Here is a 27,274-nt window from a genome sequence, read left to right as displayed (position 1 = left end):
ATCCCCCACTGGTATACTTCCCATTTGCTCCACTGCACACAGCCTCAGAATCCTTCTTAACCTGGCACTCTGGGCAGCGCTACGGATTGATTAGAGCTGGCATCCAAGAGGGCACCTATCGGCCATCCCTGGTCCAGTCTCACCCATCACTTAATAGAAGGGGTGAGGGGCGCCTGGGTGGCGCAGTCGGTTAAGCGTCCGACTTCAGCCAGGTCACCATCTCGCGGTCTGTGAGTTCGAGCCCCGTGTCGGGCTCTGGGCTGATGGCTCAGAGCCTGGAGCCTGTTTCGGATTCTGTGTCTCCCTCTCTCTCTGCCCCTCCCCCGTTCATGCTCTGTCTCTCTCTGTCCCAAAAATAAATAAAAACGCTGAATAGAAGGGGTGACTGAACCCCGGAAATGGGAAGAGACTCGTCACGGCCACCAGCGATTTTAGTGACAAAGCCAGGCCTGGGACCCAGCCTCCTGACTCGTTTCTGGCGAGCGGGGCCCCGTGGTCCTTAGAGATGCCGCAGAAAGCAAGGACTCACCAACGACCCCTCCCCACCCCCGATCAAGTGGCTTTCCATCAGTCCCTTGGGAACAGAGGCATCCAACCCCTTGGATGGTGGCTGAGCCACTCTCAGAAGCCCCTCCGCGGGCCCCTGTCCTGGGCAGCTGGACTGCCGTCCCATCAGGCCAGCGCCAACGCCCCCAGGCCTCCCCGCCGACAGTTTGGGGAAAAACAGTCACTCACCACTGCTGGACTTCCTTCTCGGTAACTGCAAGAGAAAACAGAAGCAGCCTTTTAGCTCTGGGACCTGTCTCAGGGGACGGGCTGCCCCGGGGGACCCCCTTCCTGCCCTCCCCAGCCCGCCCCGCGGCGCCCCTGCCCCCCATGTTGGGGCACCTGCCGGCTCTGAGTAAGAGCTTGCCCCGGGGGTGACCGGTCCCAGTCAGGAGCTCCGTGTCCGGCCACCCCCGCGGGGGCCACCCTGGCCTATCCCTCCTGACGCCCACTGGGCGTCCACGGGGACCGGCGAGAGCAGCCTCCCACATGCAGGGGTGCCGGAAGGAGCGTCACCCCCAGGCCAACATTTAAGACACGCTGTTCCCCGCCTCGCAGTCCTGGCACAGCGCAGCGGAGTCAGAGAGGGCACCCGGCTGCCCCGTCTGTGTACGGGAGGCGGGGGGATCCCAGGACCGAAAGGCCGAGCACCCCCTCCCCGCCCTCCCTCCTCGGCCTGCCCCTCCAGCTCCTTATAGCGGTCGGTCCCAGGCTCTTTTACAGGCAGTACGAGAACAGCGCCCAGGACGGAAACCTGGGACAAGCCACATAATGTGATCGAACATCCAGCCAAGCCCAAAGAGTCATTCTTTATTGAACCATGAAACAAACAAAAAAAATCTCTTTTTTTCTGAAAAGTACTACATTGGCTCGGGTTGGAGGCAAACCAGCGTTCTCCCTACAATCAGTGAATGAGCGCGTCGAACCACCTCCGAGGCCGCACTCACTCTCCCGGGGGGGGTGGCCACGGGAGACTGCCTCCAGCAAGCCGTGCCTCAGTTTCCTCATTTGTAAAGCGGGAATAACAGTAACGGTAGCTGCCAGGGGAGCTGTCCTGGGAATTCAATCAAAACCGGTGTGAGAGCTCCTGATTCTCTGGCACAGACGCTGACTTGGTCCAGGCTTGTGGAGGGAGGGAGGGAGGGAAGGAAGGAAGGAAGGAAGGAAGGAAGGAAGGAAGGAAGGAGGAAGGAAGGAAGGAAGGAAGAAGGAGGGAAGGAAGGAAGGAAGGAAGGAAATAAGGAAGGAAGGAAGGAAGGAAGGAAGGAAGGAAGGAAGGAAGGAAGGAAGAAAGAAGGAGGGAGGGAGGGAGGGAAGGAAGGAAGGAAGGAAGGAAGGAAGGAAGGAAGGAAGGAAATAAGGAAGGAGGGAAGGAAGGAAGGAAGGAAGGAAGGAAGGAAGGAAGGAAGGAGGGAGGGAAGGAAGGAAGGAAGAAGGAAGGAAGGAAGGAAGGAAGGAGGGAGGGAGGAAGGAAGGAGGGAGGGAGGGAAAGAAGGAAGGAAGGAGGGAAGGAAGGAAGGGACAGACAGGAAAGTGGGTGTTAGGGGGAGGTCAGCTGAGAAAAAGAACTGCGATCTCTTCCCAGGGAAAAGGGAAGGGAGGCCCAGGGGGGTGTCCCTGAATTGCTGTGGCTGATTGGACACGAGGAGGCCGCTTTCCAAAAGCCGCTCCAAGGGAGCCTGTACGAAGCGCCAGATACCAAGGGGCCGCTGGAAGCCCGGCTCTGCGCCAGGGCCGGGCCTCTGTGTTTTGGCTCAGCTGCCCTGACCACAGCGCCGAGGGAAGACAGCGTGACTCTGCCCTGGCTCCAGATGGGGAAACTGAGGCACGAAGGGGCCAGGACCTGAAGTGACGGGGTGAGGGTCTGAACTCGGGCGTGCGGCTCGGCCGCCTGCCCCACAGCCTGGAATCGGGTGGTCAGACTCCCGGGGAAGCCTGGAGGCCGCTGCCAGAGCCCTCCCCCCACAAGCCCACATCCCAGGCGCCCGTCCCAGAGCAGACAGCTGGTGCATGGAAGGCATGACAAGGGCGGGAGGTGCCGATTACCTGGACCGGCCAGACCCGGTGTGAGAGAATGCAATTTTCCAAGAGAGTTCGGGCAGAGGGTGGAAGGAGGGAAGGGGGTCAGGCAGGGGAGGGGGGTGGAGAGGGAAGCAGACCTTGGTCGAACCCGAGCTGAGCTGTCCTGGACTGCCACGCACGCCTGGTGGGGGGGGGGGGGGGGGAGGCGGCAGGGGCGGGGAGGGGATGATGAGCAAAGCCCAAACCTGGAGAGACACAGGAAACCCACCAGGGCACAGGCGGGAGCTTATGGGTCCGCGCTCTGGAGCCAGACAAGACCGCCTGGATTCAAATCCAATGCCACAGCTTTCTAGCCCTGTGTCCTTTGTGGGGGGGGGGGAAGTACTTCCTCTCTCTGGGCCTCAATTCCCTCATCTGTAAAACGGGCCGTTGCAAAGACTTAACTGGCTTGGTGTTCTTTACCTGCACAAGAATCCCATAGGCAGGTGGTGGTTCCATTTTCCCGAACAAGGCTGAGGTTCGAGACAAGTCCGCGTACTTGGCCTGAAGCCACCCAAGGCCACCTTGCCAGGAAAGGGCGGGGCCGCGACGGCCCTCGGAGCCCGGGATGAGCGCACAATGGGGATGGGTGCCGACAGATGAGCTGCCTGACCTCGTGTGACCTTGGCATCACATGACAGGAACGGCAGGAGCCGGGTAGCAGACCCAGCGCTGGCCTCTGGCCTCACAAGGCCCGAGGAGGCTCCCCTGGAATATCCCTTATCTCAGAAGTCCCCGCCCGCCCGCCCCTGTCGCCCCTGTCTCCAGGATGTAGCAGCTATGGTGGGGGAGGGGCAGAGTTAGCTGCTCCTCCCCCATCAGAATGGTCCTCAACACAGAACACACTGGTTGTCGGGCAGGCAGCCAAGCCCCAGGGGATGCGAGCCGGGGGGTTTGGGGCGATGGGCCCTGCTGATGCTTTAAGGAGCCAATTAACCTTTAGGGAACAGAGGAAGCCATGAGGTGTCCCCTTGGCACCATGGAGGGTCTGGAGTGGGGCGGGCATCAGGCAGCCCTCGGGGCGCCCAGCCACCTGCCCCCGGCCCCTCCACCAGGGTCAGGAGTCCTGGAGGTGACCAGGGTGAACCTCACTGTTCAGGCGAGGAAGCTGGGCCGGGGACCCGAGGGAGGGACCCAAGGCCACGGCCGGAAGGAGGCACGGCAGGATGTCACTGCCCAGGTCCGCCCAATGCCGAGGCCACTCTGTCTGGGTTTCCGGGAGCTCAGCCGTCCCGGCACCACCTTCTCGAGTCCTCCCTAACCACCTGTCTGATGATTCACTCGGGACGTTTCTCTAGCTCACTCATCTGCCTCATCTAGCCTCAGCCTCAGCACTAACAGCCGTAAAATTGCCCGTGACGTGTGCTGGTCATATCTTTTCTAATACACAACAAAAGTATCACCATGAAGATGACCGTCCTTGATCAAACCTGGCCTCGCCGATGGGGAAACGCGCCGACAGCATGTGTCCCCCCCCCCCCCACACCCCGATCTGGTGCTGTGGAAGGACGTGGTGTCCACGGAGTTCTCCTGCCAGAAACAGTCAACCTATTAGGCTATTAGACTCTGATAGACTATTAGAATAGTCTAATCATGAGGACAGCAGCAGACAAATCCAGAAGGCGGGACAAGTCTACAAGACAGCTGGCCGGGACACTTGAGTAAGTCGGCCGCCGTGAAAGGGAAAACAAGGCAGGGGATTGTTCCAGAAAAAGAGACAAGGCCGTCAAATGCAACTCGCAAAGCCTGGATCGGGTCCTGGACCTGGTGTTAACGACCAGCAATAGCAAACCTTATTCGGAGCGCTGGGGAAACTCCACCGGGGGGGGGGGGGGGGGGAGGATTAGATGCCCTGATGGACTCGCAGCCGATCTTCTTAGGAGTGACACCCAGGTTATGTGGGAGAATGTCCCTTCTCGTCGCAGATGTGCCCTGAAGGATCTAGAGGCAATACCGGCAGCTTCTTGGACGAGGTTCAGAAACACACACCCAGAAAGAGAAGCCAACCCTGGCAAAAACGTCGACACCGGCCACTCTAGATGAAGGACACACAGGTGCTCGCTGCGCTGTCATCTCAATAGCTTCTCGTGATTTTTCAAAATAAAAAGTTGGGGCGGCGGGCGGGGGAGAGATTTTTAGAGCCCTCAGGTCCACAGCCTGGGTGCGCAACCCCACCCACAGCGCCAGAAGGGCCGGGGGTCCTGGAGCTCTGACTACCACAGACACTGGGAGGGCGGGAGGAGGGGGGTGGGGGGACGCCATGGGGTCCCCCTGCTCCACGCCCCACCCAGATACCAGAGCCACATTCCCAGACTCGCTTCTTTCCCCCCGGGGAACCTGCATCCAAGTGAGAAATGATCAGGCGTCGCTCACACCGCACTTGTAACGGGCGGGTCCGTGCTCAAGGCTGGAGTTCAGGGCTCAGGGCCCAGCAGGAAGGAAGGCCGTCCTCAGGGCTATCTGCCCCGGGACCACTGCCTCCAAGCCCCTTTAACCATCCTCCCGCCTCCTGGCTCTTGCGCGTGCTGTCCCTCTGCCCAGGACACTCGTCCTCCCTCACCTCTTCCACCTCGGTAGCCCTGTGTACCTTTCTGGTCCCCTCTGGGATGCCCCTTTCCTACAGAGCCCTCCCGCCTGCCACGGCCCCCTCTGAAACGCCCCGATCCGCGGCAATCCCTGCTTGCCACGCGGTCTGTCTGACCGCCCGGGGCCAAGTCGGCGAGGGGGACAGCGGTGAAGTGGCGAGGTCCACAGAAAGGGCTCTGGGGTCGGCTCGGCCAGCACTCCAGGCCAGGGCTTTGCTGGTGCGGCCTTGAACAATGACTCCACACCTTGGAGCCTTGGTTTGCTCCTCTGAAAATGGGACAAGTGACAGCCTCTGTCTTATCAGAGGAGGGTGTCCTTAAAGCACGTGGCACGTCTGCCATCTAGCAGATGTTCAACAGAAGCACTGTTTTCTCCTCTACCCGGCTGGATGCCAAGCCCTCAGAGCCCGAGGCATACCCTAGCATCGCCCTCGGCACCCGGCCCAGCCTCCTGCACACCGGAGGCAGAGAACAAACCCCGGGTGATTTCCCACCGTCACCTGAGCCACCCGGCTGCGTGTGGGACACATCCTACAATATGTTTCTCACGTACAGGTTTACCTTCACGAAACCTGCGACCGGCTTTGGCCCACTTTGAAAACGAGCTGTCTTTCTCCACTGAGGCGTTGGGAGGCTCGGGGTCAGCACCCTGTCTTGGCCATTTGAAGGCTGTGTTGTTCTGAACGGGTTACTTAACCTCTCTGAGCCTCCGATTCCTCATCTGAAAGATGGGGTTTACATAAACTCCTACTCGACACGGCCGTTGGGAGGGCTTCTTAAAAGGTGGATAGAAAACTCCCAGCTTAGGGGCGCCTGGCTGGCTCGGTCAGTGGAGCATGTGACTCTTGACCTCGGGGTTGTAAGTTTGAGCCCCACGTAGGGTATAGAGACAACTTAAAAAGAAAAATCTTAAAAGAAAACAAGGGAAAGAAAAGTCCCAGCCTAGAGAGGGCAGAGAGCCAGGAGGAGAGGGGCTGGGTGTCCCCTCCACTCCCCTCCCCTCCCACGGACCTCCCTGAGAAGGGGGAGCGGCGGGGAGAAGGCCTGTGGGTGGCTCAATGGCCCCGAGTGGGGAGGGGCCCAGCCACTGCCCGCTGCCCAGCTCTCCCCCAGCTGGCTCGCTGCCACTAAGCCCGCACGCCCTGCAGCAGGGGTGCAGACAGAGCCCTCTCCTTGCCACACCCAGGAGGAAGAGCAGGAACAGCCCCCCCGCTCCCGAGGCGGCTCCCTGCACCTCCGCCCCCTGCACGAAGCTCTTGTCTGCCAGGAATGAACGCGAGAGAGCCGGTCCCTGGAGCCCAGGATAAATGTTGAGTCTGATTTTGATTTTCCTAAAGCAAAATACCTCTCTACTGATTGAGGCTCAGATCAAACACGGTGGGAACGGAAAGCAGGGGCTGGCGGCCCCCACAGAGGCGCTGGAGGGATGGCGGGCGGACCACGCTCCCCTGGGCCCCTTCGGCCAGCGTCCTGTGACCGCCCCAGGCTCCGTTTTCTTCTCCAGGGACAGAGGCTGGATCGAGGGCCAGGGTCACCCGCACCTCCCGCCTCCAGGGCAGCCAGAAGGCCTCTCTGGTTCGCTTCACGCAAAAAAGAGGAAATGGGGAAATTGGGCCTGGCCACCGGCAGCCCCTTGTCACTAAATCTGACACTCCGTCCGTCCTGACGCCTCTGAGCACTCGGACAAAGAGAGCGCTCAGAAGTGAAGGGCAGCTTCCAGAAGTGCGGCACCCTGCCCACGGGCCCCCGGCCTCTCCTTCGCTCAACCTCCGAGTACCGGGGTCCGTCTGAGCCCCTTCTTCACACGGCTGTCCGGGGGCACAGCTTGTGCACCCCGCACCCCCCTCTAGCTCAGCCCCTGTCTACGCTCCTCCCTGTGGTCCAGGGGCCCTTCACGCTCCACGTGGCCCATAAGGACCCGCACCTCCCCCTGGACCTCCCCTTCCTGGGGACACCCCTCTTCCAGCTCTACCTGGCAGAAAACACGGGACCACCCGCACATTGGCCACACACGCGCAGGTGGGGAGACAAGAAAGAGTTAAATGCTTGGGAGTCGCCCTCTCTGGGGTCCGGCCACACCCGAGGGCAGGGTGAGCAGACACCCACACTCCCCAAGCGTCCAGGTGCCTCAACTCCCCCCGTCCCCGCAGCCCCAAGTCATTTCCCACCACCCCTGCGCTCAGACGACAGCGTGGAAATACACTCGTGTTCCTGCGGGGGCAGGGGACTCGGCCGCCCTCAGCCACACAGTCTCCAGAGACCTCCACTCCCCGGCTTCCGCACCCCATGGAGTGACCCGCAGGCCCCGTGTCCCGGGGAGAAGGCTGTGGACACCCACCAGGAGCGTGACGGAAAAGGGAGGGGGGCACATGCCCGGGGCCAGACGACCGGGGCCAGGTCCCGGAGGCACTGTGCTAGGTGCCCTTGGCCGGCGGGTGGGGGGCGGCGGGGGGAGCTCATCTGTAAGAGGGGGCTGCCTCGGAGATCAGCTATAAGCCGACAACACGCACAGGTCACTGGTGCTGACCCTCACTCCACGCCTCCTCCAGGCGGGGGAGACAGACCGCCAGCCCCCCGCCCGCCCCTCTCCTGGCTTCCATAAATGCCCAGCTGGAGGGAGCCAGCCTGAGTTCATCAGAAAGGCGCCTGGCCTCCCGCCCAGAATTCCAGGGCATTCCAGGCTGAGCCGGAAGCCCCTCTAGCTGACCCAGAAGGAGCAAGTTCCCCCGGAGCCCTGGGCCCCCCGCCTTCCCCCCCACCCCCAGCCCGCCCCTCTGGGTCCCCTCTCCCCACTGGTGGCGGGGTGACGGTGACGGACGCCCAGGCTCCTCTGCATTATCCCCACCCGCGTGGGCTGGGGCCCACGGCCCCCTGCGGGGACGCGTTCACACCGGACCCTGGACCTTCGGTGCCGGCTCGCCTGCGGGGACCCACGGGCATCTGCAGGCCCACTGCGGCCAGATCTGCGAGCTGTCTAGCCCCAGACCAAGCCCTTTGCACCCAGGATTTTGTAAAGCCTCACAAAGCTCCAGGGGTCAGAGCTCTGGCCAGCACTAGGTGACTTGCCCCCCCCCTTCTAGGCCCTTCCCCTCCCCCCACTGCTGGGACCGCCTCTGGCTGACCTGCCCGTAGCCCTAGCAGGGAGGCTCTTCCCCACCACGGGGCCTCGTGCAGACAGGCCCGCCACACTCTCACGGCTGCGTGACCTCTGTCAACGGCCTCCCCTCTCTGAGCCTTGGTCCCCCTCTCCCTCATGGAGCCGCCGTTAGAGCCAAAAAGGAGGGTGCAGGCCAAAAGCAGCGGGCGCAGCACGTGATGAGGGACGTGGGGTGCCCCTTGTTCCCTCCCGGCTCTTCAGGATCCTCCCGAGCCCCTGGTGGCTGCGGCTCCGGCTCAGTTGGCTGAGCCCTCCCGCTGCAACAGGCCCCGTGCTGACACGTGGGGGTCCCTGCCGGCCCACCGAGCTGGTGAAGAAACTGAGGCTTCACAGAAGCAAAGGCAATCGTCCAAGGTCACAGTCAGTGGCGGAGGGGTAGAGGCCGGCGCCCAGGTCCCTCCAGCTTGGTCGCCCGTGCGCTCAAAGAGGCTTCAGCCTGGAGACGGTTGACCCCAGGCAGGGGGCCACCCGCTGAGGCCAGCACTCACCGAGCACCTGCGCCAGGCACGGGGTGCACGGAGTGTGAGCTCCATGGTCCTGCAGGGAGCAGGGGCTCCCGACCGTCACAGCGGCCCTTGCCGCTCCCTCCCCTGAGAACCAGGCTCCCGGCTCCACCTTTCTCCTGGGCACTGAGACCCTCCCCACATTTAGGTCCTCCAGATAAAGCTCAGTTTGTGTCACGCCTCTCACGTCTGTTTTCTCGTCTGACAAACGGGGTGAGAATGTTTGCTCCAACAGGCTCACGCGGGGTGAAAGTGCTTGGTCCCCGGAGCAGGGCCACCTGCCGGAGGCGTCCAGGGGCTCCCCGAAGGCACCCTCGCCAGAGCCTCTGAGGCCAGCCGTCAAAAGCAAGGTGTGGCGCAAATCTTACGTTCCACGGGCACCTGGGTGGTTCAGTCGGTTAAGCGTCCGACTTCGGCTCAGGTCACGATCTCACGGCTCGTGGGTTCGAGCCCCGCGTCGGGCTCTGTGCTGACAGCTCGGAGCCTGGAGCCTGCTTCGGATTCTGTGTCTCCCTCTCTCTCTCTCCGCCCCTCCCCTGCTTGTGCTCTGTCTCTGTCTCTCAAAAAAAATAAACATTAAAAAAAACAAATCTTACTTTCTAGCTCAGCTATTTCCACACGGTCTGCATTCTGCGTCATCATTTATAAATAGTTATTTTACCCTAAAAATAAAGTCATAAAATATATCAATTTCTATATAAGTTAAATGACTCCCCCTCCCCCCACAAATTGTGAAAACTGCAGGAAGGTGTGCTTTGTCTCGTGCGGAACGTCTCCATTTGTTAGCATTTGCCGCGAACCCACCCGCACTAAATACCTGGCGGGCATTAAACACAAGCAGTGCCCGAACAACGCCGCCCGACAAGGACTTCGTACCCCCCTTCTACAGATCAGGAGACTGAGGCACAAACAGCTGAAGCCCCCTGCCCAAGGACCAAAGTCACTCTGCAGGGAGGCTGGGACCAGAAGCAGGGTCCGCGTGACTCCCCGAACTTGCCGGAGAAGTACAGCTTTGCAAACATCCCACAAATGCCTTCGGGGGGGGATCCCCTTCTTCACTTCCCGCCTGACTCCTGAACTGCATCATCTGGTGCTCCTCAAAAGAGGCCCCGAGTCCTCGGCTTCTCTGACTCCCCACCCGGGCTGGGAAGCAAAGGTCCTCGAAATCTGCTGATCTATTAACAGCTTGCTTTGGCTGAGCGATCCAGACCAAGGCCCGCTCGCAGCCTCCAACCCCCAGCTCCCCTGCGTTCCAGCCGGGCGACCTCAGACACGTCAGTCCACCTCTCTGAGCGTCGGTTTCCTCGTCAGGAGACCCGGGATCTCTGAATCTCCCACGGGAGTCGGTCCTGAAGGAGGTGAACCACACGCCGCCTTCTGCTTCCTTCGAGGCCTCGGGGAAAGGTCGGCGGACAGGGTCTTCTCAGGACTCCCCGTGGAGGACCAAACCAAGTGCTTAGGGACTCAGTTCGGCCCAACTCCACTAACCTCTTCCACGCACTTGCCGAGACCGGAGGCTGTGGGAGACACCGGGGTGCTCGGTCGGCAGGAGGGGTCTTTTTCTGCAATGTATCCTTCTCTTTTTTGTTGTTTTTAATGTTTATGTATTTATTTTGAGGCGGGGAGGGGCAGAGAGAGGGGGACAGAGAATCCCAAGCAGGCTCTGTGGAACCCGACGTGGGGCTCGAACCCACGAACTGCGAGACCGTGACCTGAGCCGAAACTAAAGAGTCGGACGCTGAACCGGCCGAGCCACCCCCAGGCGCCCCTGAGCGAAATCCTTTGTTAGCCCCTCTGTGACCTTGGGAAACGGAATTCACCCCTCTGGGCCTCCGTGTCCTCGTCTGTAAAACGAGGGGGGCGATGCTGGCAACGATACCGTCCTAACAGGGTAGTTAGAAAGAACAAATGGGATTATTTCCCCCCCTTCACGCATTCAATAACGAATTGCTGAGCAGCGTATGGGCCAGGCCCTGAGCTGGAACACGACACTGGCCCCCAGACACAGGTTCTTGTCCCGAGAGTCTCCGATGTAACAGGAGAGACAGACCTAAAGCACACGACAGCGCAGCCGTCTAATGATCTGTGTTAACCGGGAGACCAACCCAGCTGGGGGGGGGGGGGAGGGGGCGGGCTGAGAGACCCAGGGAAGGTGACAGCCCCACCCAACCCCCCCTCATATACCAGGTCGCTGAAGGCAGCACTGGCAGGGATACTGAGACTAAGCAGGGGCTGTACCGGGAATGGGAACCAGGCACCCTGGGGTCAGCAGCGCTGCGAGCTCTGGCTCTGGCCCTTTAAGAACCAAGGGCTCGGGTGCCTGGGTGGCTCAGTTAGGCGGTTAAGGTTGAGGGTCTGACTCTCGATTTCGGCTCAGGTCATGATCTCACGCTCATGGGATCGAGCCCCAGCGTGGAGCCTGCTTCAGACACTCACCCTCTGCCCCTTCCCAGCTCGCGCTCAAAAAATAACAATAAAAAAAAAAAAAAAACTAGGGGCTCAGTCGGTTGAGCGTCCGGCTTCGGCTCTGGTCGTGATCCCGCGGTCTGTGAGTTCGAGCCCCGCGTCGGGCTCTGTGCCGACGGCTCGGAGCCCGGAGCCTGCTTCGGATTCTGTGTCTCCTTCTCTCTCTGCCCCTCCCCTGCTCATGCTCTCTGTCTCAAAAATAAATAAGATATTAAAAAAAAAAACTAATAAAATAAAAGAACCGAGGGCAGAGGTTGACCCTGACGGGCCCTCCTCACAGAAGTGACCCACCCCGGTCCTTCTCCTGGTCCCAGGCAGGAGGAGGACCCCAGCACTGGGACTCCAAGCAGTCATGGGGCACAGAGAAGCATAGCCACACATCTGTCGGCCTGGCCGGAACCCACCGGAGGCCAGACGGGCGCCCACCTCCCCAGGCGTGCCTGGGGCCTCGCGTGGCTCACCTCGGTCCCCAGACCGGTCCCCAGCAGCGCTCCCCCCAGGTGGGGTCGGCCCCCTCCACAGGGCTAACCAGGCAGGCCTCTGCCCTCCCACCTACCTCCCCTCCACTCTGGCCCCTACACCTTCCCTAGCCCCTCAGAGCTGCCATACCCAGATGCCTCCAGACCTGGAACACGTCGCTTCTTCTGCCCAAAACACTCTCGACACCCCCCCCCATAAACCAATCCCCCCAAGACCTCTTTGTGCCTTCTCCACTTCTCCCTCCGGTAGGGCCACCAAATTTAGCATATAAAAATATAGCATGCCTGGTTAAAATTAGATTTCAGGTGAACAACGAGCAACTGTTTAGGATGGCTGGCAACTCTATCCCCAGGGTTCAACTGCAACATCACCTCTTCCAGGAAGCCCTCCCAGATGCCCCTCCCCACCCCACCCCAGACCTGGTAGCCTCCCATAGCATTGCAGGCAAGCGTCCTGTCTTGACGCTTATCCTAGCCTCGTGTTTCTCCGGCCGGCTCCGAATGCCAGAAGACCAGAAATCCATCCATCCATCCAACTGCCCTGCGTCCTGGCGCCCCCGGGACCTGGCATGAGACAGCGGATCCGCAGAGGTGTTCTGCCTCTGAAGTGAAGGGTGGCAAGGTGGCCTGGGGATACCCTTGGCCAAACTCGCCCCGCACGGGCACCCAGGCCCTCCAGCCGCTCCCTCCCAGCTGGCTGGGCCTCCTTCTCCTGAGATGCACCCAGAACACTTCTCACGACCGCCCCCGGCTCCACAGAGCCAGGGCCAAGGAAAGACAAATCCAGGTAAGGGCGGCTCGTAGGCCCCTCTTCTGTATTTTGACGGCTGCTGTTAGTTTTAATTAAGATCGTGTTGCGCTCCGGCCCAGCAAGGGCGTCCTCATGTCTGGAAATAACTGCCTCCCCATGAGGCTGTGGGGGCTACCGAGCCACAGGCGGGAGGGAGGCGGGACCCTGGGGGCCGCGGGGGCAGAGGCCCAGGCAGCACGGGCTTTGAGCTCTGTCGAGCCTCGTCTGCCCGGCACACACACCATTTTTGCACAGAAGGGAAGCATTCGCTTTTTCCCCCACAGTGCCAAAAATAGCCCCATCTCCTGCCTTTGAACAGGAATCTCTCGGTTCCTAACAAAGAGACAGGAGCGGGGTGGGGGGGGGGTTGCTGAAAGGAGTGGCCCTGTGGGCCGGCTGGACCCCTTCCTCGTCTCCCGGCCCCGGAAGGAGAGGGGGGCGCAGGTCCTCTCCAGGCCTGCCTTCTCAGGGCCCCCGCCCCCGGACAGGGTCAGCCCCCCCAGCCCCAGCCCAGGCGGTCGGAGGGGGCCACGCAGGAACAGAGGGTGAAGACCCGATGGGGCGACAAGCAGCTCTGTTCACTTGTTAGCTTGTGCGTTTTCCTATTTGTTCATTTCTTCCAACAGTTACGCACCGGGCTCCTTTCTTTCCGGGAGCCGGGGGGGGTGGGGGGGCGGACAGCGGTGACCCCCACGACCAGACGAGTCCATGCTCAAGGTGCTCATCGCTGAGTGAGAAGGGGCCGAGCTGAAGGTGCCCCCGCCACCCGATCCGGGGAGGCCACGGGCCGGTCTCTGGGCACCTGCTGTAGAGGGGCCGCTGGGTGCTGGCACGCGCAGAGGGTGAACCAGAGGGGAGGGGAGGGTGAAAAGCACCTCGGAGCGACCCCTCGCCCGGGGCACGGACCCCCATTCAACCTGGCAGCGAGCCTACAAGAGGCATCTCCCATCCCCTGAGGCCGCCGGGGCTCAGAGGAAGGGGTACGGGAACCTGGGACCGGCCAGGCCCCTTTGCCGGTATTTTCACACTCGTTCGGGCCACAATCCTGGGAAGTGGGACTGTCATCATCTGCCCATTTCACAGGTGAAGTAAGGAGGCTCGAGGGAACAAGCTTGGCCGAGGGTCCCAGAGCTCACGAGAGGAGCCGAGGTTCACCCGCAGGCCCGGCAGGACCCTGCCCGGGAGCGCCTGCCGGCCCACTGCGCACGAGCCATCTCAGCTCCCGCCGTCCTCCCCCACCACCCCCCTACCCCCACCCCTCCCACCCCTGCTCCGCAGAAGAGAAAGCGGAATCAGGAGTCGGGGCTGGGAGGTGGAGAAGGAGGGATGGGAAGTGAACGCGGCTCTGGGGGCCGCCAGAGCCAGGGCCCTTTCTGGTTCCCGCAGAAGCTTCATTGTTCAAAAAAAAAAAAAGAAAAGAGGCCACCTTCTGTCCCCAAAAGGCCAGAGCAGTAGGGAAGCCGGGGGAGGCTGGAGAGAGAGAAAGAGAGAGAGAGAGAGAGAGGCGCACTCTAAGCCCACTTCCTAGCTGAAAACCCAAGCCTGAAATAAAAAAAGCAGAGTGCTATTTCTGCTTTGGGTTAAACATTCCTCAAAGCCACATTCCTCCCGCCCTCCTCCTTCTCCCCTGCCAGGGAGTCCAGAGCACGGTGGCCTGGTGGCCTGGACGCCCCGCCAGCTTCCCGGTGCCACCGCATGAGACCAGGAGTGCCACAGCCACTAGCTGCCCTGCACCCCTTTCTGGGCACCCCCAACCTGGGGAGTACCGCCCCCTAGGTGTAGGGAAGCCGGGTATCAGGATACCCTTGGGCTAAGAAAAGGTGACATCCAGGGGCATCCGGGTGGCTCAGTGGGTCAAGCGTCCGACTTCGGCTCAGGTCACGATCTCACGGTCCGTGGGTTCGAGCCCCGCGTCGGGCTCTGTGCTGACGGCTCGGGGCCTGGAGCCCGCTTCGGATTCTGGGTCTCCCTCTCTCTCTCTGCCCCTCTCCCGGATGCACTCTGTCTCTCAAAAATGGAATAAACATTTTTAAAAAATTAAAAGAAAAAAAAAAAGAAAAGGTGACATCCCATCACACAGACAGCAGGACGCTGGAGAAATGGAGACCCTGAGGGGGTAGCCAAAAGCCACAGCAAGTCTGGCTGGAACCAGGACCCCAGACCCCGACTCCCTTGGAGGTTCCCCGGGCCTCGTCTGATTGTGGGTCAGGAGCACAGTCAGGTCCCACCCTGGCCGGGGGACGACCGAAACAAAGCAACACACGGACACTCTGGGAAGCCCAAAGCCTTACGCGGAGGTGTTCACAGGCCTGCCCTGTGCGTGGCTCCAGGCTGGGCACTGCACAAAAACAAATCCACCGCACGTTGTCCCAACCTTCAAGGAGCTTACCAGACCTCTGGCCTCTGAGGTCCCCTCTGTTGCTATGTCCCCGAGCCTCACACTGCACCTGTGGTCTCCTCCTTTGTCCAACAGACCTTTCTCGAGGTACCCAGGCCACACCAGGCACTGGCAGGTCGGGACAGCTGGGGGCGCTCCAGGGGTACCACTGGTCTCCACGGCCGGCCGTATCCTTGGGCGGCCTCTTGCTTCCCGGCCCCAGCCTGCAGGCTCCCCGGGAGCAGGGATGGGGCCAACACCGCACCAGGGGACACACCGCTCCTGAGCTCACGGGCCGGGAGGACTCCGTGAGGCGAGCACAGCGCTGGGCACCTAGCGAGCACCAGAGCCTCCGCTGGGATGGGCAGAGGCTGAGAGAGAGGCCCGACTCCCAGAGGCAGCCAAGGCCGAGGCTGCCCCAAATCCCTTGCAGGAGGCGAAACAGGCTACGGAACCAGAAGGATCCCACCCGCTGTCCGAGCTCACATCCGGCCCGGGAAGCTGGGATGCCCGGCCAGCATCTGATGTCCGACAACTGCTTGAATGCCTCCAGTGCTGGGGTGTTCACCACCCTCCTCAGCAGCTCCAAGGTCGTAAGGCTCACAGAGACCGTGGGAGGCAGGCACGTGGTGGGGGGCATTGTTTCGTCAGACGAAGAGCCGAGCCTGAGCCCCAGTTTGGCCACTGGCCGGCGGGGAGGCCCTGGGCATGTCTCTGAATCTGCCCGGGCCTCTCTTTCTTCACCTGTAAAGTGGGCACAACAGTCCCTCCTCCCCGGGTCGCGGTGACACCACAGCGGGGATAAATCTGTACTCGGGATTCAGGGCACCGCATGCTCCCTTGGTAAACGGGGGATGTCACCTTTGTTATTCTTCTCACGTCCCCCCCCCCCCACTGCCCCAGGACAGACGGGCCCCCACAGACCACGGTGGTGAGGGCAGAAGGAGGCCGAGAAGGGACAGCCAGGTCGCCGGGTCCCAGGGCCGGCAACTGCGCAATCAGCTTGTGACTCAGGCTCCCAGGCTGCCCCCCCGCCCCCACCGCCGGCGCACATCCACATCTACCACCTGCACGGAGCTGCCCTCACGCACTCCAGCATGCACACGCGCGTGCCCAGACGAGCCGGCCCGCCCACTCCTGACACGCGCCGCGACCCCGTCACTCACACCCAGAGCACGCCCACGGGGACCGGGGCTGGCGCATGTGATCCCAGCCCCCGCCCCGCCGCACACCCACGCCAGGCGCCCACGCTTGCTCACCATCACCCACACACGCGGCCACGGCAGCTTCGTGGCACGCCCGCCCACGAGGGCCCGCACTCGGCCCCGGGATCAAGGGCCACCTGCCTCACGGCAGACGGGTGGCCTGGGGCCAACCCCGATCCCCTGTGAGCCTCGGTTTCTCATCTGTAAGCGAGGACTCCCTCCCTCCCGCCCCAGGGACTCCTGGGAGGAACTGGTGATGGGCACATGGGAGCCCTGAGCCCCCCCCCCCACAAGAACCTACTGCAGAGACGGCCGCTGATCCTCATGCGTTGTTGATTACGGGTCCTCCCCCCTCGCTGATGAGCCACCAAATTCACGCCTCCGCTATTCCTAACCTCACCCACAGCGGACCCAACCCGCAGATGGGAAAACCAAGGCACGAGAAACTAAGAACTGTGCCTGTGGCCGCGACAGCGCGTTCTCCCAGGGAGACACCAGAGGCAGACACGGGGCGCGCTCCGTCCCCGGGGGCCCCAGTGTAGCTGCCCCACAGCAGTCTCGCCAGCCGGCAATGTGAACATTGCACAGAAGGGGAAACTGAGTCCCAGGGGGCGCTGGTGACTCCACAGTCACTGTCCAGGCTGCGAGGGTTCTGGGACTGGAGCCCAGGCAGGTGTCTCTCCGGCCCTCCAAGGCCACGTCCATGCAAGGGATCGAAAGGCCAGCGTCTCCGAGCAGGCCTTCCTTCCCCGACTCAGAATGACCCTGCCACCAGCCAGCGAGGCCAAATCCAGAGGCCCTCCTATTGGCCACTCCCTCCCAATTTAGCAGAGGGCTTGTGACCGCCCAGGGGAGGGGCCGAGGACCGCGGTGCCCTGACACCAACAGCTATGCGGCCTCTTTCCTGTGACAGTATTTACTGAGCACTTACTACATGCCGCTCCCTGTGTCCTCCTGCTGGGAAGAAGCCTGCGGTCCATCCCCGTGTCACACACCAGACGCACACCCAGAACTCAGAGGGGTCAGGGGCTGGACGGCCACGGCCACGAGACAGCAAGCTGGCCCACAAGCCCTCAACACGCTGCTGTCCTGCCCTCAGCCGGGAATCTGACCCCGATTTCAAGCTACCTGGAAACTTGGCACATTAATTTATGAGGTTCTGTGCCCTGGTAAATAGACCACACCCAGGACGTGCGGAGCATTTCATCTCCCGATCCCAGTAAAAAGGACGCTCTTTTTAATGGAGGCCGGTTTTCTCCTTACCCGAGAGTAAGAGATATTTAGGACAAGACGAACCATCTCAGAAAAAAGCAAGACCTCAGCATCTCAACCCCAACAGCCACCCCATCATGGTACAGTGGGAGGCGCCCCCAACGAGAGCCAGCCGTCCTGGGTTTCTGCCTGGTATTTGCCACATAACCTTGGGAAAGACACCTCGCCTCTCTGAGACTAGGGTTTTCCATTTGTAAAAAAGGGCACTGGACTACATGACCCCAAAGTGCCCTCTAGCTCAGAGATTCTAGAATTCTATCGAACAGTAATCAAGGGCGCCTCGGGGGCTCCGTGGGTTAAGCGCCCGACTTGGGCTCGGGTCACAATCTTACGGTTTGTGAGTTCGAGCCCCACGTCGGGCTCTGTGCGGTCAGCGCGGAGCCTGCTTCGGATCCTCCATCCCCCTCTTTCTCTCTGCCCCTCCCCTAATCAAGGGAATGAACGCTGAAACAGCGAGCCACTCCTTTCTTCCCCCACAAAATCAGCAATCATCCAGAGAAGCAGCAAGACTCAGTGCTGGCAAGAATGCAAGCGAACAGGCACCCTCTCGTCCATGTTCCCTGCAGATGTAAATGGGAACGTACTCTCCGGAGAGTGATTTAACAATTTTTCCATCAGAAGCCTTGTAAGATGTCCCCAGGCTTTAATGCCACAGCTTCATTCTGGGGCATTAACTTCAGGAAGACTTGGTGCAAAATTTATTGCAAAGCTGTTCTTACAAAGATTTAGTACAAGAATGTTCATCACAGCACTGTTGATATTGGCAAAAGGAGGGAAGGAAGGGAAGAAGGGAGGGAGGGAGGGAGGGAGGGAGGGAGGAAGGAAGGGAGGGAGGAAGGAAGGGAGGGAAGAAAGAGGAAGGAAGGAAGGAAGGAAGGAAGGAAGGAAGGAAGGAAGGAAGGAAGGAAGGAAGGAAGGAAGGAAGAAGGGAGGGAGGGAGGGAGGGAGGGAGGGAGGGAGGAAGCAACCTAACTGTCCAATGGCCGGGGATCAAATGAAACGTTGCATTCACGTGGTACACCACTAAAAAATAATGTTTTCAGGGGGGCGCCTGGGTGGCTCAGTCGGTTAAGCGTCTGACTTCAGCTCAGGTCACGATCTCACGGTTCATGAGTTCGAGCCCCGTGTCAGGCTCTGTGCTGACGGCTCGGAGCCTGGAGCCTGCTTCGGATTCTGTGTCTCCCTCTCTCCCTGCCCCTCCCCCCGGCTGCACTCCGTTTCTCTCTCTCTCACAAATGAATAAACGTTAAGAAAATTAAAGAAAAAGAAAGTGCCAGAACAGGTGTGAGGAGGCGGCCTGGGCTCCGGGACCCCCGGCAAGTCCCGTCCTTCCCTGGCTTCTTCTGCTTCTCTCTGCACAACAAGGGGGCAGGCTGCAGACCCCCCACTCGGCGTGTCCTGTTCTAGAAGACAGAGGACACGTATCCCAGGACCAAGTGCCACCAGAAGTTTCAAGGTCCCCTCAGAAGCAGGTACCGGGCTAAACCCTTCATATGGCCGTGAATCCAACTCTGGGGCCTCTGTGATGCCCGTCCTCCCCGGGAGGAAAGGAAAACTCTGGGAGAAGGCTTGCAGGAGACAGAAGCTAGAACACCCGCACATCTGGTCCCAGAGGCCTTCCACCCCCACCCCTCACCCCCGCCCCGAGACCCTGCCGCTGAACAACCCCCTTTCCCTTTCTGGCCCACGCTCTGGACCTCAAAGCACCCTCCCGTTTGGACCCACGGAGTCACGTGAGCAGGTATCACAGACGAGCCAGCTGGGCCTCAGAGAGGGTCAGTGACTTGCCCAAGGTCACAGAGCCCGACTGAGGCCCCAGCTCCATTCTCCAGGATGCTGAGTTCTTTCCTAACAGCGGACTTGGCGTTTCTTGCCCAGATGCCCACCTTGGCGTAAAGACTCCGATCTCAATTGTGGCTGCCGCTGTGTCTCACCCTCGGGACAGAGAGGGAGCCAGGCTCCTCGGTCTTCCCCTCGTGTACCCAGGACGCGTAGGGATCACAGAAGCCGCCTTCCTCCCTCTGGGCCCTCCCTCTCCTGGGTGGCTTATTCCTAGCCTGGCCGTGGGGCCCTTCACACCCCAACCCCCTTATGTGTCCCAAACTGGGTACCAGATACCGCCCCCGCCCACGGCGATGTCTTGCCCCCTCTGGCTGAGCAGCACTGAGTGGGGGGAGTGATCATCAGAGAATATTCCTCATCTTACGCGAAGGGACGCTTCCCAAAGCCAAAGGGTCATGGTGACACCCAGCATCACCCCAGGCTCCTGACCGTGAACGAGGGTCCCCTTCTCCGCCCCAGGTGGCAGAGGCTTTAGCCGCCGGCTCCCCGGACCTCCCATTTGGAGGCCCCTCCCCTCCACAAGCTGCCGCGTGTCGGGCACCATTCTGGGCATCAGGGAAAAGGCTGCAGAGACTCAAGGTTGGCAAGCAAGGTCAAGGCAGAGCCTGGGCTGACCGAGAGCGACAAGGAGCAGGTGACCTCCTCTGGGCCCTGGGCAGAGGGTCCCAGGGGAGGGCCTCCCCTGGGGAGGATAAGGGAGGCAGGGTGGAGGGGTCTGCCTCTTGGGGCTGCCTGGCTGGGGCCCAGAAGCCTTTAAACCAATGCATCTCAGACCACAACAAACGCCTCGAGCCCCGTAAGCCTGGCGTTTGGGGCCATCTGGCTGGTTTCCATCCGAAGGCAAGAACCACATCTCTGTGGTTCCCCACATTTCAGCGTCTGCGCCCGGCACGGAGCGAGCGCTCAGGGGACGGCAGGTCCGGGCAGACCGAGAATTAACAAGCGGGGGTGTGGGGAGACCACTGCAGGTAAAACAGGAAGCTGCTGAAATTCGGGAGAACCAAAGACCCCCCCTCCTCTCCACGCCTCCTGTGTGTTAGACACCAAGTCCAGGGCCGAGGGAGGATTCCTCTGGGGAGAGACGAACTTTGCCCGCAAGGTACCTTTAAGCCCAATTCAAGATGAAGTTGAATTGTGTAGTCAAAACATCAGTAATGACGGCTCCCAGGCCTCCTTGACAACTGTCGTGCATTCAGAAGGACCCTTTATGCCACAGGCCGCGAGTTAGGCTCTAAGGGAATTGTCCTGTTGCTGACTTACATTCCCTGGGGAGCCAGGAGCCATGACATACCCATTTGGCAGATGAGGCAAGCGAGGTGCGGTTCGGAGAGGGGCCGGCCTGTGCCACAGCCTGGGCACGCAGGGATCAGCCCCCACCGACGAGCCGGAAGAAAGTGGGCCAGACCTCAAAGAAACCGGGCTGCCGGCTGACTGCTGCTCTGGGCAGGGGGGCCCCCACCAGTGTTGAAGCCCCTCCTGCTGCTTCTGGATACGCGCCGTGCCAGGAAGGGTGAGGACTGGGTTATGGAGCAGGATGGTTTACAAAATCTTATCTGCAGAGGCGGAAAAAACCTCTGCAGTGTTCAGCCTGAAAGACGGAGGGTTTTAGCTTAGGCTGAATCCAGATGTGTTCGTAGACTTTCTCGGACTTCCTCACACACACACACACACACACACACACACACACACACACAGACCACCAGGACAGTCCTTCCCAGGGAGCAGGAGAATGACCACCAAGGGCGACAGCCAGCAATGACTCAGGTGCGAACATCTGGGCTCCCCTCCGGGCGCTGTGGCCAGCTGCGGTATCCCGAGGTGGCCTAGGACACCGGGCGATGCTTACGCACGCCAGGACCCCCAGAACCAGTACCGGGCTCCAACTGGGGCTCCTGGGAACCCAGATCCGCATGACAAACACCCGTCAGGATGCAAGGCCCTGGACCCGGCCCAGACCTTAAGCACGAGAACTCAGAGCGAAGCTACCGGGCACTTGGTATTTAACGGGCTCTCCAGGAGACTCTGACATTTGACGGCCCTTGCTAAGTGCTCCTCTCTTGACCTCACACATAGAACCCTCCCTCCTCCGCCCGCCCCCCCCCCCCGCCCCGGAACAAAGAGCAGATGACTCCAGTCCCCATCAGAAGGAAGTCCATCTAGGGCCTTAGAACAAGCTGGAGGCCTTCTCTGCTCTTCCTGCTGGGAGGCTTTTCCTCAGCAAATATCTGTGGACCTACTAAGTGCCAGCACACCCAAGCATCGGCGAGCGAGACGGACAGGAGGCAAATGAACCCACCGCCACCTCCCCCAGCCCACGCCTAATAAGGGCTCTACCGAGGAAAGGACTCCACTCGCTCTCTCCGATCAAAACTGTTCCACGTCTCCAAAGGCCTTTAAAAATAGCCCAGGCCAGCCCAGCAGCACCAGACCCCTTCCTAACAAAGCCTTGTTGACTCAACTTCTCCCAAAGTTGACGGATGTCCCCAGGGAGGGGGGGGGGTGGACAAAATGACCGCCCCACGCCCCTTCCCATCCACAATCCACCATCACTGCCGGATGGCGGCCACCGGGCAGGGACACACAGAAGAAGACCCCCTCCGGACTTCTCGGCCTGAGCTGTGAGGTCTTTTAAGGGGCAGAACTTTGGAGACAGACTGGACTTTGAAAGTCCTGCCGCCACCCGCGGTCCCGGGTGGATCCCGGGCACGTGACTTCACCCCTGGGAGCCTTAGTTTCCTTATCGGTAAATGAGGTTGGTAACGGTGCCCACCGTGTGTAGGGCGGTTGACGATCCTATGAGCTGGTGACGCAAAGAGGCTGGCATGTCACATGCTCCGTAGCGGGCAACCTGGCTTCATTCAGCTCGCAGGTGGCTCTCAGGCTCCACCACGACGGGGACGCCCCGGTGCAACCCAAGCCCACCACTCCTGGCAAAGCCTGTGGTGCCCTCTGCCTCCCCGGGCACAGGAACCTGGGAAGCCCCACCTGCCGCCTGCCTGCGGACAGCTGCGGCCCACACCTGCACAGGGCCTGAGGGAAGGCCCAGCGAATGTCACAAAACAGTAGCCAAACTGGAAAGCACCCCCCCCCCCAGACACACACACCCCAGGAAAGAGGGTAACAGCAGTAAGGGACGGAGTCTCGGTCCCCAGAGCCTCCACGCTTCAAGGAGAAGCTACTGGGATGTGAGCTCTTTGCTGGAGAATTCCACCGGAGAAGGACCAGTGCCCCTCAACGGACTAGCACCCACTCAGGAGAGCCCCCTTTGTTCCCAGCACACGGGGGCGAGGGGCATGGAGCTGAACCGTGGGCTTGGCCAGACCTGCAAACGTGCCCAGAAGACCGATGGAGGGGGGAGGGGGGCAGAGGTTGTGCAATGCACCACAGAAGCTGCCTCCCCGGCCTCCGTCGACGCAGGAGGCTGGCAGTCAATCTGCTGCCTCCGGGAAGAGTGCAGAGGGGCTAGACCCTCGCTGCTGCCCAGGTGCCCGCTCCGAATTGCAACCCATACCCAGGGCCAGGGCCCCCTTCCGAGTCAGACACCCAGGCAGAAGCCCTGCCAGACCATGTATGGGTTCTTCTCCCCGTCCCCAAAATGAAAGACCAAGCAGTCAGGACCCAGCGCCATTAACCCCTGGCAAGCTGGGGTGTCCCGCCCCCCGGGGTGGGGGGGAAAGGCTGCAGAGAAGGGACAGGTCTGTCATGGAGACACCGAAGATCCGAGGGTACAGGACACTTGTGAAGTTGGGCCAAGTGGAGAGACACGGAGACAGCTCTAGAGAAGTCCGAAATCGCAGACAGGGGGGTCCCAGGGATGCCCCGAATGCTTACCTGTAGAGATTGCCCAGATCACCACCCACCCTCCCCCCGCCCCGCACCCCCCCGCCACTCCCCCGCTGTATAAACCCATTTTCCGGTGTGGCAGACAAGGGATAAAAAGGGGGGGGGGGAGGTGGGATCAGGGCCAGGGGAGAATTCACCCCGTAAAGCCTGCAGCCCACAGGGCACCCAGGACCCCGCGCCACCGCCTGGAGCTCTCTGACAAGCCTCGCCCCCCCCACCCCCACCCCAACACACACGATCCGGGCCAGGGAGGGGGCGACAGGCCAACCTCGCAGCAGCAGCGGCGGCGGCAACGGCACGGCATCGTGATGCATGAATCACCCACCCCGCTGCGCCCGTGCCAGTCCGAGCCACCGCGCAACCGGGAGCCCCCTCCCCGACCACCGCCCCTCGCCCGGGCACACCCCGGCTCTTCGGGACAGCTCTGCAGACAGGGGGGGCGGCGGGTGGGCTGGAGCCGGCCCTCCCGGCCCGGGGGTGGCCCCGCGCGCGCGGCCAGGCGGCACCGGTCCCGGGCGCGGGGGGGGGGGGGGGGGAGGGGGGGCGAAGGGGGGAGGGGTGCCCTAGAACAATAGGGCCAGGTGTGGGGCCGGGGGGCGCGGCCGGGGGCTGCGGAGGGGCGCGCGCCGAGGCCGGGCGGGGAGTGGCCGGGAGGGGGGAGGGGTGCGGCGGGCGCGCCCGGGGGAGGGCCGAGGGGGTCCGGGGAGAGGTCGGGGGGAGGGGGGCCGCGCGCGGGGGGAGGGGCGCCAGCGGGCGGAGGCGGAGCGCGGGGCGGGGGTCCGAGCGCGCGCACTCACAGTAGGTCTTCCTGGTCAGCTCCTCCACAACTTCGGGCTTCAACTTGCTGTTGGATTTCCCCATCCTCGGCGGCCGCGGCCCCCCGCCCCCCGGCCGGACCCCGTCGGGGCGCCCGGCGGGAGCGGCTCGGCCGGCGCGGGCCGGGGCGGGCGGCGGGCGGGGCGCGCGGAGGGCCGGGGCCGGGGCCGCGCCTTTGTCTGCGCCGGGCCCGCGTGGGCCCGGGCGCGGGGGCTCCGGCGCGCGGCGCGGCGCGGCTGGCGGCGCCTCGGCCCCCACCCCCCCCTGGGTGCGGCGCGGGGCCGGGGGCGCGGGGCGGGCCGCTCGCAGGCCCGGGCCGTCCGGCCGCCGCCCTCTCCGGGCGCCGCGGCGCGGAGCTGCGCTGGGCTGGGCGCCGACGCGGGCCGCGGGGTGGCCGCGGTCGTCCCTGGTTACTGGGCTCCGCGGCACATGCTCGCTGCTGCGCTCCCTCTCGCCGCCGCCCCTGCGCTCCCCGCCTCCCGCCTCCCGCTCGCACCGGCGCGCCAGGGGTGGACCCGGAGCCGCCACTCAGCGCCCGGCGCCACCTCCCGCCCCGCACCCGCCCGGCCGGGCCTGCGCCCGCGGAACGGCGGCCCCGCGGCCACGGCGGCGGCCGGCGGCCGGGGCGCCCCCCACCCCCCCACCCCGGCCTCGCCGGGCCCGCGGCGGGAGGGGGCGGTCACCCCGCCCCCTCCCCGCGCTCCGGCCTCCCCCCCCCACCCCCGCGGCGCGGCAGGGGTGGGGGGTGGGGGAGGGCCCGGAAGATCTGACGCGAATGAGGCCGAGTCTCTCTGCGCGGCGAAACTCATTCATTCGACGCGGATTTGTCGGGCGCTGGGGACACGCCGTGGAACGGGACGGGCGCGGTCCCAGCCCTCGCGGGGGGGGGGGCGGAGCGGGGGGGGCCACTGCGGGATGTCACATGTATGATGGGGGATACCTGCCGCGGCCCGGGGGAAGGTGACCTCCGAGGCCAGGGGAGGGAGGGGTGGGTGGTTGGGACCGCGTTCCAGGCCCGGAAAACCTGGAGGAGGGGAGGCCTGAACCCCAGGGAGCGCTCCTCTCAGAGCACAGGGCCCCAGGCGCAGGCGGGGTACGAGCTGATGCCCGAGAGAAGGACCAGGGCCCGTGGGGTCAGGCCTGACCCCTCCTCAAAGAGCTGGGCCTCTGGGCTTTAAGCAGAGGGGGGACAGGGTCGGATCTTCTCCAGCCTCTGCGCAGAGGGGTGGCCCCCCTGTGGAGGGGTGCTCGGGGTGGGAGCGGAGGCTGAGGCCAGTGGCCAGGGCTCCACCTGGACGGACAGAGGCAAGAGAAGAGAGTCCACAAGGCCGTCCCTGGCCACACCAGCTACACTATCAACATGTTGGGACCTTTCCTGTCCCTTAACTAGCTTTATCCTTTTACGCCTTAGCAACCATCACAGACTGTCTGTGTCACTGGGTGGTTGTGTTTCTTTCGCGTGTGTCCCCTCCCCCGTAGCGCCAGGCCCCTCGGGGCCAGCGTTCTTGTGTTATCTGTAGTTGTAGCTCCAACACCTGGAAGGCACCTGACTGCAGTGGTCACTCAGCAAACCTCTGTGATGAGAAGGTGCTGGGGGCCTGGGGGTGGACAGCACGTGAGGAAGAGGCAAGGAGGAGGTGACGGGCGAGGTGGGGCTTAGAGAGCCTGGGGGAGGTGGGAGGGGAGTCCGACTCCGGATCTGTTGACGTTTAACCGGATTCCTTGGCTGCTGCTCAGAGCACCCATTCCCGGCAGGCCTGGGCAGAGGCAGGACCCACGGGAGGGCGCCGCATGGCCAGCCAGGGTGGCGGTGGCCAGTCCGGTGAGGCAGGTGAGGACATGGGGTCAACTAGTTAAGACTCAGGTTATATTTTGAAAGCAGAGACGGTAGGATCGCCTGATGGACTGGGTGGGGGACAAGGAGAAGGGAGTCAAGGTCAATGCCGAGGATTTGAACCCGAGCCACTGTTAGGACAGGTTGTCCGGTGCTCAGGTGGGGAGTGGACAGGTGTGGAGGCGCCCAGAGCAGGAGTCCGGCTCTGGCCGTGTGAAGCATGGATGCACGTTGGATGAGATGCCGAGGAAGCAGGTGATGCCGGCACCTGGAGTTCAGGGTCACGGAGGCTGTGGCGATAAGCTGGGGAGTCGTCCTGGGACAGATGGAATTAAGAGCTGTGTGGCAGGATAAGGTCGCTAAGGAGGGAGCATGAGGACTGAGCCCTCAGAAACAGGGATGGGTCCCTGGGTGGGGGAGGGGGTCAAGGGCGGCTCCCTGAGGGTTATAAACCCGTGTATATAGTATAATCGAATTAACCACATTCCCCTGTGAAAAGCAGTCCGAAGGCTACACCCCCTGGGTGTTCTATCAGTTGTTACCAGCACAGGTGGGAATGCAGATCACTTTGTTTTCTGTTCTCTTCTGTATTTTTCCTTGTATTTTAAAAAAATTGGGGGCGCCTGGGGGGCTCAGTCGGTTGAGCGGCCGACTGTTGATCTCGGCTCAGGTCATGATCCCAGGGTTGATCGAGTACCCCTGATGGGCTCCGCGCTGAGCATGGGGGCCTGCTTAGGGTTCTCTCTCTCCCCCTCCCTCTGCCCCGCTCCCCTGCTCGTGTTCTTTAAAAATAAGGTATATAAACGGGGCGCCTGGGTGGCGCAGTCGGTTAAGCGTCCGACTTCAGCCAGGTCACGATCTCGCGGTCCGGGAGTTCGAGCCCCACGTCAGGCTCTGGGCTGATGGCTCTGGGCTGATGGCTCGGAGCCTGGAGCCTGTTTCCGATTCTGTGTCTCCCTCTCTCTCTGCCCCTCCCCCGTTCATGCTCTGTCTCTGTCCCCAAAATAAATAAACATTGAAAAAAAAATTAAAAAATAAATAAAATAAAATAAAATAAAATAAAAATAAAGTATATAAACGGGGCGCCTGGGTGGCTCCGTCGGTTAGGCGTCTGACTTCAGCTCAGGTCATGATCTCACAGTCTGTGAGTTCAAGCTCCGCGTCGGGCTCTGTGCTGACAGCTCCGAGCCTGGACCCTGCTTCTGATTCTGTGTCTCCCTCTCTCTCTGCCCCTCCCCTGCTCATGCTCTGTCTCTCCCTGTCTCAAAAGTAAATAAAAACATTAAAAAAAATTTTTTAAATAAAAATAAAGTATATAAAATAAAAAATTGGATGTAACTCATATAACAGAAGATTCACTATTCTAAAGCGCACAGTTGTGTGGTCTCAGCATATTTGCTGGGTTGTGCGACCATCGCCACTACTAAATTCAGAAACTCCTCTGTATTTTAGACAGATTGTTGTCTGCAATTAAACACACTGCTTTTGAATAAGACAA

General features: G+C 61.8%; 1 protein-coding gene across 4 annotated transcripts in view; it reads right to left on the bottom strand.

Annotated features, from left to right (window-relative positions):
• Positions 1–24,059, bottom strand: part of NCS1 (neuronal calcium sensor 1) — a 51,322-nt gene extending 27,263 nt beyond the window's left edge. The window contains exons 1-2 of one of the 4 annotated variants that reach the window (XM_023242852.2): positions 23,924–24,059; positions 736–760 (exon numbers count right to left, since the gene is read on the bottom strand). In XM_023242852.2, coding sequence (XP_023098620.1) covers positions 736–760; positions 23,924–23,987 — 89 coding nt within the window. In that variant the 5' untranslated portion in view covers positions 23,988–24,059. Of the gene's footprint in view, positions 1–735; positions 761–3,030; positions 3,299–9,448; positions 9,507–23,923 lie in introns of those variants that run through there. The other 3 variants (XM_045042827.1, XM_045042826.1, XM_045042825.1) reach the window with 3 other exon arrangements.
• Positions 24,060–27,274: the final 3,215 nt, after the last annotated feature.

The sequence above is a fragment of the Felis catus genome, chromosome D4, assembly GCF_018350175.1.
Source record: "Felis catus isolate Fca126 chromosome D4, F.catus_Fca126_mat1.0, whole genome shotgun sequence".
Lineage (NCBI taxonomy): Eukaryota > Metazoa > Chordata > Mammalia > Carnivora > Felidae > Felis > Felis catus.
This window is presented reverse-complemented; position numbering and strand designations above follow the sequence as displayed.